The sequence below is a fragment of the Tamandua tetradactyla genome, chromosome Y (assembly GCF_023851605.1).
Source record: "Tamandua tetradactyla isolate mTamTet1 chromosome Y, mTamTet1.pri, whole genome shotgun sequence".
Taxonomy (NCBI): Eukaryota; Metazoa; Chordata; class Mammalia; order Pilosa; family Myrmecophagidae; genus Tamandua; species Tamandua tetradactyla.
The window spans coordinates 330,772-342,888 of NC_135354.1; the positions used below are offsets into that span (position 1 = coordinate 330,772).

At 51.3% G+C, this 12,117-nt stretch overlaps 1 protein-coding gene across 1 annotated transcript; it reads right to left on the reverse strand.

Moving 5' to 3' along the window:
- Nucleotides 1–4,827: 4,827 nt before the first annotated feature.
- On the reverse strand, nt 4,828–9,215 carry LOC143672474 (GDNF family receptor alpha-4-like). The gene is made up of 7 exons (XM_077147122.1): nt 9,170–9,215; nt 6,855–7,200; nt 6,636–6,745; nt 6,403–6,537; nt 5,604–5,695; nt 5,231–5,416; nt 4,828–4,980 (listed from the first exon to the last, which is right to left on the reverse strand). Exons 1-7 carry the CDS (start codon nt 9,213–9,215, stop codon nt 4,828–4,830), a joined length of 1,068 nt encoding a protein of 355 aa, XP_077003237.1.
- Nucleotides 9,216–12,117: the final 2,902 nt, after the last annotated feature.

Consider the following 12,117-nt stretch of genomic DNA (forward strand, 5'->3'; position numbering starts at 1 on the left):
TGTCAGCTCATACTGCCATCCCAGACTGCAGGGCACGGGGGCGGGAGGAGTGTGAGGAGAACTGGAAGGATCTAGTGTGGGGAATCCTGTTCCACTAGAGCCTGGAATACACAGCAGAGGTGCAAAGCTGACCCCACATGGCATTGCCCATGCAATCCCAGAGAAACAAACCCGAGAACATGAGACCCTTGTTTCGGGGTTGAATTGGACAGTTCTTTCATTCACTGACACCCTTGTCCATTCAGAGCATGAATTCACTGGGCATGTGGTCAGTGCCAGGCATCCTGCAGAGGGGAGGGAGAGAAGGAGGAGGGGATGGGGAAGGAAGAGGAGAGGGAGGGGAGGGCAAGGGAGAGAGAGGGGGGAAGGGTGGGGGGATGGGAGGGAGGGGAGGGGAGGGAGAGGGGAATTTCCTCCTCATTGGCTTACTCCAGGTTCCTTGAGGACTCTGTTCCCAAGTTTTTTCGTGGATTTTCTTCTCTCATGTGTGTACTCATCTGTTTTTCTCTCCACATCCTCTACCTTGGACTGGAGGCTCCTTTGCTGTGGGATCATGACACTCCCCCGATCAAGCAGTTTCCCAGACATCCTTCCACCCATGCCTCTTGTGGCTTGACTGCCTGCCAGGCTGGACCCATCTCTGCCTCTTTTCCCAAGCACACTAAGCTCACTGCCAAGCTGCTGTTCCAGGTGGGGGCACTTCTCCTGTGGCCCTGCATAGCCCCCAACCTCCTGGTTTTCTGGAAATTTCACCAACCAGTGTCCATACTTCCCACAAAACTGAGCTTGTTCTGCAAGCACGGCCTGGCCAAGTCATGCAGGGAGGCTGAGCAGTGAGCAGTTTCCATGCTGCTCTTGCACCAAGACATTAGGCTCTAAGCCAGGGTGGGTATTTACAAACCATGAAGTTTCCACCCATAAATCCACAGATATTTCAAACATCTGTCTTTCTCCCTTGCCCCTACCCCCAGCCACCTGCCCACAATGCTGGGAACAGGCAGCAGAGACATGATCCCAGAATGTAATCCAGGACCAGGGCTGCAAGTCTCCAAGAACACGTGAGAGAAAGTGACAGAAAACATGGCACCTGGCAAGACTCAGAGGCTGCAACTCAGATGGAGAGGAGTGAGGCAGGCCCATTCCCAGGTGTGGGGGCTGCAGCTGGACTCAGCAACAAGGCTAAGGTTATGAGTCAGGACCTTCTTAGGTCAAAGCGGCAGAAACCAAAGAACCTTAGGCAATAAAACTGTTTGAGTTTGCTAAGGTTGCAAAAATGTAATATACCAGAAATGGGTTGGTTCTAATGGTGGGGATTTACTAGCTTATAGGTTTCTGGTTCTGATACCAGGAAAAATATCCAAATCAAGGCATCAAAAGAACAATACTTTCTTCCTAGGGAAAGGATGCTAGCGACCCGGGGTTCCTCTATCACATGGGTAGGTACATGGTGGCATCTGCTGGTCCTTTTCTCCCAGGTTTCATCGCATTCAGCTCTTGGCTTCTCCATCTGTGGCTCTCTGAGCGTTTGTGTGTTTCTCTCTTAGCTTCTGGTCCTTTATCTTCTGTCTCTCTCAGCTGCTCTTATAAAAGACTTCAGGGCAGGCCACGGTGGCTCAGCAGGTAAGAATGCTTGCCTGCCAAGCCCGAGGACCTAGGTTCGATTCCCGGTGCCTGCCCATGTAAGAAAAAAAAAAAGACTTCAGTGAGCAGATTAAGACTCACCTGCAGCAGGTCTTGACTGAAATAACCTAACCAAGAGGTCCCACCCAAAAGAGGTCTATGCCCACAGGAATTGGTTAAGCTTCAAGAACAGGATATTTTCTTGGGTACATACAGTTTCAAACCATCACAAAAACCTCCTGACCCCAAGGCCTCATCCTTGTGTCCCTCCCCTGACATCTCACTCCCAGCTGGCTATGTTTATGCCCCATGTGCTGGTTTGAAAGGATGTATGTCCCCTAGAAAAGTCAGTTTTAATCTAAAACCAATTTCATAGAGGCAGAATAATCTCAATTCAGTACTGTATGTTTGAAAGCATGATCAGATCATCTCCCTGGAGATGTGATTTAATCAAGAGTGGTTGTTAAGCTGGATTAGGTGATGACATGTCTCCACCCATTCGTGTGGGTCTTGATAAGTTTCTGCAATCCTATAAAAGAGGAAACATTTTAGAGAATGAAAGAGATTTGGAGAGAGCAGAGAATGCTGTAGTACCATGAAGCAAAGAGTCCACAATCCAGTGACTTTTGGAAATGAAGAAAGAAAATGCCTCCTGTGGAGCTTCATGAAACAGGAAGCCAGGAGAGAAAGCTAGCAGATGATGCCGTGTTCGCCATTTGCCCTTCCAGCTGAGAGGAGAAGCCCTGACTGTGTTCACCATGTGCCTTCTCACTTGAGAGAAAAACCCTGAACTTCGTCGGCCTTCTTGAACCAAGGTATCTTTCCCTGGATGGATATCTTTGATTGGACATTTCTATAGACTTGTTTTAATTGGGACATTTTCTCAGCCTTAGAATTGTAAACTAGCAACTTACTAAATTCCCCTTTTTAAAAGCCATTCTGTTTGTGGTATATTGCATTCCAGCATCTAGCAAACTAGTACACCCCAGAAGCCTCGGGCTGACAAATGGCATCGCTCACCTTGGGAAAAAACAGGGAGCACGGCAAAGGGAGCCACTGCAGCTTGTCCTTATCTTTCCTGTACTCAATAAGGAAGTTGCTTTTCCCCTATAAATTGTCTGACATTAAAGAAGCTCCAATTGGCTAAATCCTGTGAGTGAGCTGAAGAGAATTACTGAAGGGAGACAATCAACCACCGTGGGACAATTTTATCTTTGAATATATTCTTTTCACTCGAATTGCCCCTACCTTATGGAAGGGATATGCCTGTATATTTTTTTATCCAGATTACTATTTTTTAATTGAAGTCATTTGCATTCACTTTTTTATACCTATAATTTACCCTAATTATCTGAGTTAAAAATGGAGAGTTTAACACACCCAATCATATAAGGCAAATAATTTAGCAGACATTTAATTCTGCATTTGAGCCACCCATGTGATCATGGTGACAGGGCAAGGCAAGGCTGTCACATTTTCCCAACACAACCTCTGTCTCTCCACCCACTTACAGGCTGTCTGTGGTCAGGTTAGACGCTGAGCTTTACTCTGCCCAACAGAGTTTTCCTTTGAAAAACTGTCCCTCTCTGTTCCATGTGACCTTGGCAGGCTGATGTCACACCTCAGGTCACAGAAAGAGGTACAAAGCCAGTGCTGCATCTGTCAGGGTCCTGCCAGGAATGAGAAGACAGCTGCCCTTCTCTGCTGAGAGTGCTAAAAGAAAAGAACACATGGCTGGGGCTGCTGGTGGTATGCTTACCCACCCCAGGGAGAGAGGCTGCCTGGCCAGAGAGGGAAGCCATGACAGACCCCAAAATCAGCATCATTCAACCCCCTAGAGACAGGTGCACCTGAAGCCCAGCGTGTTCAGACACAGTCAAGGCATAAGCAGCAAACACCGGTTGATTTGTGTTCCCATCACAATCAGGAGTGCACTGGCTGTGGCTGCTTGTCAGTATGCAGAATGTATGAGTGTGTATGAGCTGCCAAATACACACACAGTCCCAGGGCTGTGGATCTTTATCTGGTGGGGACAGCCCCAGGCCTGGGCTATGGGGTGTCCTGCACCTAACCCCTCTGTCTTAGGTCAGGGTCCCTGGACAGAGAGCGTGAGTCAAGGATTCTCATGCCAAGATTTATCAGACAGAATGCATCAGGAGATGCCTCTAAGGAAGTGACAGAAGCAAATGGTGCAGGGAAAGGAGCTCAGCCAGGATGTGGTCTCAACTGCAGCCTAGCCTCTGCCTGCTCCCATGGAGAGCTCTGAAGTGTGAATGGACCACAGAATGGTCCCCCTGGAGGCAGGCAGGCCAGGCTTTTGTGCCCCTGAAGCCAGCAGCCCTGACCACAGTCTGCCTCAGAGGGCAGGGTGAAACCCTATATGGCAGCTATGAACTGTTAGCAGCCAACACTCACCTCAGCTTGGGAGTGAGCTGCACTGGCTCAGTTCAAGGAAGGTAACTCTCCACATGGACAGAAGCAGGTGGAATATGCAGGAATGTATATATTAAGCTGTCCTTTCTTGGAGGGTCATCAGGACCTGGGCTCTGTGAGAACTGCGGTGGGACTCCCTTAAGTAAATCGGGGAGGGGGGTAATCTCAGGCTCTTGGGCATCCCAGGGTGGAATTGTATCAATCAGGTCTGTATTTGGCCACAAGGGACATAAACCTGGGGGAGAAAAGAAAATGCCTGGAACAAATAGAGGTATTATTTTCTCATGTAATGAGGAGCACAGAGGAAGCAGGCTGGGGCTGGTGCGGTGACCCCACATGGCAAGTGTTTCCATGCACACCCAGGCATCATCACCACATCCAGGCAGAAAGGGGACAGGGTTGAGGCTACAACTAAAGGGAGCAGCATGCCTGTTCCAGGTGGAAGGGTTCTCCCAAAGACATATCAGTGGCTCCCACTCAGTGGTTAACTGTGTCACCTGCTCGCTCCAGCTGCAGGGCAGGCTGAGAAATAGCTTTTCCCATCTGAGTACAAGCAGAGAAGGAAAGAACTGAACCTGGGTGAGCAGTGAAAATTGGGACTGCCACTGGGACCCAAGAGTTGATTTGGCTGAGCAATTTCATCTGTAGATGAGGAGATGGAGTGCAGAGATGTCACCCAGGCCAGCAGGAACACAGCCAGGCACACATAGATCATGTGGAAACAAGGTCAGTCCAGTGCATGTGGATTTACTGAACTGTGTGTGCGCTGCTGAGTTACATGTGGGGAAGGTGGCCTGCTGGCCAGGGCAACGTGGTGTGGGGACTGGATTCCAGCTCCAGGTTGTGCCCATCAAGCAGCATTTCCAGGACAGGCAGGACCCTGGGGTGCAGTCGTTGGGTGCAGGAGGTTGTAAAGTTGTGCAGTGCCTAACCAGGAGGGCACCATGAGAAGACTGTGGCTTTAAGAGGATGTTTTTGCCTTCAAGTCTGTTCAGATCCACTCCCTGAACATTATCTGCTTGGGAGATTAATGCAATCCCCTACAATTCTGGGAGTTTGTATGATGTCTGACCTTCCCTGCACCCCTTCCATCCCTACCTGTGGAAGACTCCATGGTCCCAAAGTCTATGGAGAAAGGGACCTACAGTCAAGAAACCTATAGAAGGGACCAGCCCACACCCTTCATCCCTTCACCCCAGGGACAGGGATACAGGACGAAGACACTGGGGCAGCAGACCACAGGCATGGCCGAGATCCCAGGGTTGGGATGGTGGTTGTGCTGTCTGCTGTCCTCATCACAGCAGGGCCCAGACGGCCAGGACAGGGATTGTGGCAAGCAGAGGGCTCCCCTCCGGAGCTCCATCTGCAAAGGACACCTTGGTGGGGAGGAAAGAAAGTGGCAGACTTGAGGGGAGATGTCTGGCTATGTTTTCTGCCTGCACCCCCATTCCCCGGCCATTCAAGTCTCCATCTAGGCCCACCAGGCATCAAAGGGCAAGGACACAGACAGAGTGAGGGCTGCCAGCTCCCGGTCCCCTCTCTGCACCTACCTGCAGGAGGCTGCGCTCAGGGTCCAGGCGGCAGTACAGCCGGTCCTGCAGGGGTGGGGGCCACCCGCTGTCAAACGCCTGAATGGCCCCATCTGGGGAGGGAGGGGTTGTGGATGGGCTTGGCTGGCACCCTTAGGACAGGAGCCCTTCCTCAGGGACTAACCACCAGATCCCTGGCACCCAGCATGGGCCCTCCATGTGCAAAGGATAGGAAGGCAGGGCGTGTGCTGGGGCTGGTTCCAGAGACTGATGTATATGGCAGGGAAGAACACAAAAATGAGGACAGCTCTCATCTCAACTAAGTGCCCCAGGAGCTGGATGTTTCCAGCCTCACAGGAAAGGGTGACTATTACCATTGCCATTCCAGAAGGAATACAAAAGGCTTGGAGAAGTTAACTCTCCCCAACAAGTTGTGGGACCAGGCTTGGAACTCAGGCCCCTTCACTCTCAGACTGGCCGAGCCACTGAGAGGCAGGTCCATGGTGGGGCAGGTGTCCCCTGGAGCTGGAAACTCCCCACAAGTGGCTGATGCAGGAATCTCGCCTAGTTCAATCCCACATCCTCAGAAACTTCTGTTTTAACTCACCCCCTCCCCGGCTCCCAGCCTGGATGACACACTGAGGATTCCGCGTGGGGTCTGTGACCCTGTCTCTGGGAGATGCAGGAAGACCTCAGAGCCGGGAGTGCGTCTCCGTGGCTGCTGCACAAGCCCAGGTTTCCTCGCTTCTGAGGTGGGCCCCCGCCGGGCCAGGTGACTTGGCAGGGGACAGTGAGTGCTGTCCCCACTCGGGCCACTCACCCAGGCAGCGGTTACTCGTAAAGAGCCCGCAGAAGGCTTCGCACTCCTCACGTCGGTTTCCGCTGGCTCCGCAGTCACACCAGGGCGCCATGCGGGCGCTCGCGTTGTCCACGAAGTTCGGGGTGACGGCAGTGCCTGCGGGCCCCCTGAGGGCAGGGTCATGGGTTCGTGGGGGGGACAGCCCCCAGCAAGAGCCCCTCCCACTACCCGCGTCGGATCGGGGCCACTCCTACCCACGAGGACTGCGTAGGCGCGCCGGCAGCTGGGGGCCTGGTCCTGCGGGCAGCCGTCGGGTGCGCCGGGGGCGAGGGCGCAGGCAGCCTGAAAGGCCAGGAGACGGGGCCTGGGGGCGTGGTGAGCCCGGGGGCCCGCGACACCCAGCCCGCCCATCCCTCGCCCCACCCCCCCATCCCCGCGTACCCCCACCCTCCGCGCACCCCCCCTTCCCGTACTTGCAGACGCGGCTGTGCTCGCAGGCGTTTAAGGCCGCTTGGCAGGTCCGCGGCTGGGCGCGGGGCCGCGAGAAGGTGCAGCTGGGCACGAAGGTCTGGCGCCGGTGCTCAGCACAGGCAGAGTCCGCGTACGGGCAGAAGAGCAGCGCGAGCGTGAGCGCGGGCGGCCCGCGGGCGAAGAAGAGCCGCAGAGCGCGGTGGCAGTGAGCGCGGGGGCAGCCCCCGGGCGCGGCCCGCTCCCGGTACCGAGCCACGTAGTCGGTGCGCAGCCGCTGGTACCGCGCGTCCGCCGTGCACGCCTCGGCCGCGGCCACGCAGCGGTTCCCTCCGGCCGGGCTCGCGGACCCTGGGGGACTTAAAGGAGGGGGTAGCTACCCTCGTGCGCCCTGCACGGGCCATTCACCCCGGAGCCCTGCACGCCGTCGGCGGGGCGGGGGAGAGGGGTGGGCTGAGAGGGGTGCAGGGTGCGGCCCGAAGGCGTGGCGAATGGCCCTGGCCCGCCCTCCCTGGCGAGGAAGGGCAGCCCCGGACTTGGGGTCCCTGAAACGCATCAGCAATAGACGTCGCCTCCCCAGAAATCGAGGCACTTTCCTCCCTGGTCCCTTGCCCCATGAACTGAGGCACCCCTTCAAAGAAGGGCCCACGGAGCTCCTCCCCACCTCACCGTCCCTTCCCCACCTCCACCCCACGGGATAAACAAAGCGAGACTTCTGGGGATCTGGCCAATAAAAACGTATCCAGTGGTGCCGAGGACAGCAACCCCTCCTCGACCCCCCTCTTCTTGACTCGCGAGACGCCTGGCCCTCTCTCCTGTCCCTGGGGACCCTTTGTGTGGGTCTGTAGGTTCCTGGTGCCACCTAATCCCTGGTGGCTTAATGGCCTCCTCTTGCCCCTGGTGGACAGACCGCCCACCCCAGCCCCTAGCTCTTTCGTAATAATAGGGTGCTTGCTGGGTTTTGTGACCCTGATTTTAGCTAAGTTTTTAGCAATGGAAAATTTTCTCAACCCTTCACACTGATGGGCCCTTTTGCAAATCTGACTGGTCCTGCCCCATCTGGACGCTGGTTTCAAGCTGGCTTCTCCACTCTCCACCAGTCAGGAGAAAGGGGGCTTCCCACAAGGGCTGTGGCCCACTCAGGAAGGTCCCTGATGACAGGCCACAGGGCTCTGAGCTGAGCAGCAGGGTTCAAGGACTCATGAGTGGTTCCAGCGAAGGCATGAAGCCGGATAAGCAGCTCTTCACTGGGATGGAGAGGATACCTGGCAGGACAGAGCCACACACCAGGGGTTTTGTGGGCAGAGGGTGAGCTCTGCCCATAAGGGTCACCGCCAGGACTGAGTCCAGCTATTCCCTAATACCTGGGTTACCAAAACCAGGGCAACCCTATCACCCCTGGGGGCTCTCAGCCTGGAGCATTTTGGTCAGCCGAGATGATGTTCTGTCACTCTGAGCGAAAGTGCCCAGCCTGGCCCCACACCATCCTGCTCTGTAGGAGTGGGGTGGGGGTGTGTCTCCTGCTTCAGGGCTTTTGGGAACCCATCTCTGGCACTGGTCACCACTTGCAGGTTGTGAATGGGGAAATGGGGGTCATATGATTCTTGCTGTGGCTTTAGTATGGTCAGCTCTACCCACAGAACAGGCAGGCACTGAGGGCTGTGGTGGAGAAATGAGTGGAGAGGATGCACCACAGAAGGGCTGCCTCTGTCCTCCAGGACACACAGAGTGGCACACACAGCTTCGCCCGGCACCTCCCTGGGCCTCAGTCACACCCAACAGTGCCTAGGGTTCCCTAAGGTCTCCAGCCCTCCTCTGCTCTTTTGTTTCCCCGTTTTCTTCCAGGAGAAAACTTATTGGGCCTCCACCCTCAGAAGGGTTCATCTCAGCCCAAAGAACTCTTCTGACTTGAACCTTTGCCAGATTCCATTCTATCCACCACACACCATAAAGTGGCCCCTCCCTGGGTGATGCCCCAGATGGGGAAGGGGCAGTAGGAGCAGGTGGAATAACAGATGTGGGACATGGAATCACTGAAGTTGGAGGACTGAGAGAAGGGCCAACGATCAGGGAGAGGGGAGGCATTAGGAAAAGAAAGTTCTTGGGACAGAGATGCCAGGACGGGACTGGGGAGGGGTGGGGGGAGCTGCTGCAGATCCCATGGTGGGAGGACTGCGGCAGCATGCAGTCCCCACACCCGGCACCCCGCAGACACACCTGCCCCACGCCAGCACCTCTTCCTGCATTGCTGCTTTTCCCGCAATTACCCTCTTGCCTCTGCATCCTGCCCCCAGGGGTGGAGGTGGTCATGGACGCTCACCCAGCAGCAGCAGCAGCAGCAGTGCAGACCCCAGGTGGCAGGCCATGTCACCCGTGAGCCCCGGTGGCTGCTCCCTCCAGCTGGCTCATCCTAGGGCTGCCCCCAAGGCAGAGCAGCAGGTACCCCTTCCCCAGAGTGGTGGAATAGCAGGTGTCCGCTGTCAAGTGCAGTCCTACTGGCGGAGCCTTTGCAGAGGGAGTGACCCCACTCCTCCCCGTGCCCACTCCCCCTGCTCCCTCCAGATTAATCTGGCTTTCCAGCACCCGGATGGGCTGCCGAGGACCCAACACGTGCTCAGACACCACCACCACCACCACCACCAGCATACAGCAGCTGTCAGCCACAAGCCAAAAAACCTGTCTTTCTCATACTAAGTTATGAACTATTGGCTTTAAGAACAAAAAAGCATTGTTTTTTTTCCTTTTTTCATCATTTTATTTTTAACTTTTTATCATGAGCTAATTTTAGACTTGCAGGAAAACTGCAAAAATGTGACAGTTGCCTTTATGCCTTTCTCCCAGCTTCCCCTAATGTTACTCCTTAGATAAAGCCAGAAACTAGAAAAGTAGCATTGGTACAATGCTATTAACTAAGACCTTTTGAATTTCACGTTTTTCCACTAATGTCCAGGACCCTGGATTACGTTTGGTGTCTCCTGAGACTCCCTTAATCTGTAGAAGTTCCTCAAGCTTCAAGAAGCTTGACACTTCTGAAGAATGCTGGTTGGTTATTTTGTACAATATCCCTCTGGGATTTGTCTGATGTTTTCTCCTGATCATAATGTGTAATAGTATTATCTGACAATCCAAAAAGTTACTTGGGGCAGGCCACGGTGGCTCAGCAGGCAGAGCTGTTGCCTACCATGCCAGGGACACGGGTTCAATTTCCGGTGCCTGCCCATGCAAAAGAACAAAAATAAAATAAAATAAAATAAAATAAATGGTAAGGGTCTCTACAGCTGCTGAGATGTGGTGGGGTAAGGAGGCGCCTTCTCCTTGAGACATCAATGCCAGACTGAATAAGAAAAACAGTTTCTCCTCCAAAGCCATAGCATATCAGCTCTACAGAAATGCCACTTTAAGGAACAGTCTTCATGAGAACCTAGATGAGCTACTATGGGACACTCTAAATAATGTACAGATTCTATGATGATGCATGGATTTTTTTTTTTTGCATGGGCAGGCACCGGGGCTCAAACCCGGGTCTCTGGCATGGCAGGCGGGAACTCTGCCTGCTGAGCCACTGTGGCTCACCCTGATGCATGGACTGTTGTATTGAATGATGTTGAATTCAGGGAGGTGACAGAGCTTATTAAAGTGGATAAAGTGAAAATTGTAGCTTATCATGGTAAAAATGCTGGCTTCAATACTACAGAATGAATAGGGAAAAATGGCTTTTTTATGCCGTCTTCTGTTATTGTTCATTGCTTTTTGAAGAGAAGCCAAGAAGAGATTATTTTATTTTTTCTTGCAATGCAGAAATGACTACACTGTGCTCTACTATCAGAGAATTCAAGTAGAAAGGAGCCTCTTAATTACCTGCATTATACAGCATGAAGAAACATAACTTTTTTTAACAGCAAATCAAAAGTTGTTGCTTTCCTCAGAATATTCTTTAATAAACTCATTTTAAAACTTAAAAAAAAGTTGAGATAAAAAGTTAAACCTAGCTTTATATGGATATATACTAATGCCATCACTTTCAAAATATGAAATTTTAATATTTCAAATATATGAAAAGGTATAAAGAGTAATTCAATGAACACTCAAGTACTTATTAACCAAAGTAAGAAATCAACTACTGCAAATACAGTCAAAGCCCTGAGTCCCCTGCCAATTCCTGTGTCTACTTCCAATCCCCTTCTCTGCACTTCTTCCCAGCTGCTACTTTTGTTTGTCTTTCTCTATGCATATGTGTAGATTTTATATAAATAGTTTACTATACCGATCATTCAGAAGCTTGCTTTTTTCTTTTGCCCAACATTATTTGAAATGTTTTCATGTTGGGATTTGTAGACAAATTCATACACTTTTCTCTGCTATATATATATATATATATATATATATATATTCCGCGGCATGAACCTATGATACTTTATTCTCCTACAGATGGCATTTGTCTTTTTTCTAATTTTTAACTTTTGTAAAAAATGCTACCATGAGCATTCCTGTACATTCCTCCTGGTACACATGGGTTCACACTTTAAATGATTGTTTATCTGTCATCTAAATCTCAGAGCATTGGTGCCCAACCCAACCTGGACAAACTAATTCAGAATCTCTGGGGAGGGACCCAGGCACTGGTATTTTTTTAAAGCACCCCCAGGTGATTCTGATGTGCAGCCCAGGAGGAGAATCACTGTGTGAGAGGGATCTTTTAGGCTTTCTAATGTTGAATCATCCTTGCATTGTTAGGATAAACCCATTTGGTAATAATGAATTTTTCATGCACTTAGCTTGTTAGATTTTATTTGCTGATAATTTGTCTAGGAATTTTGCATTTGTACTCATAAGAGAAAATGGGCTGTAGTTTTCCTTTCTCATTATTCCTTCATCGGGTTTTGGTATTACGGTTATACCATCCCCATAAAATGAGTTGGGCATGTTCCCTCTTATTCTTTTCTCTGCAAGACTATAATAAATAAGATTAGAATTAGCTGTACCTCAAGCATTCAGTGGAGCTCAGTAGAATCTTCTGGGTTTAAAGTTCATTTTTGGGAATAGATTTCTAACTCTCAATTTTATTTCTTTAACAGTTTAAGGTCTGGCCATATTTTCAATTTCTTCCATAGACATTCTTGATGTCGTATTTTTCTACTAAATTTCAGATTTATTGACATAAAATCATATGATAGGAAACTCCTTATTGCCTGCCCAATATCCAGTCTCCCCATTTCTTTAGTAGCAGAGTCCAGACACCTGTGGGGTTGCCATCTGCTTACCAAACAA

Excerpts from the sequence above, each read along its gene's own strand:
- LOC143672474 (XM_077147122.1), bottom strand. The coding sequence starts at position 9,215 with ATGGCCTGCCACCTGGGGTCTGCACTGCTGCTGCTGCTGCTGCTGG. Across the intron at positions 5,696-6,402 it reads TACGAGTAACCGCTGCCTGG|ATGGGGCCATTCAGGCGTTT; the intron begins GTGAGTGGCCCG and ends CTCCCTCCCCAG. Across the intron at positions 4,981-5,230 it reads GGGGTGAAGGGATGAAGGGT|GCACTGCACAACTTTACAAC; the intron begins GTGGGCTGGTCC and ends CCTCCTGGTTAG.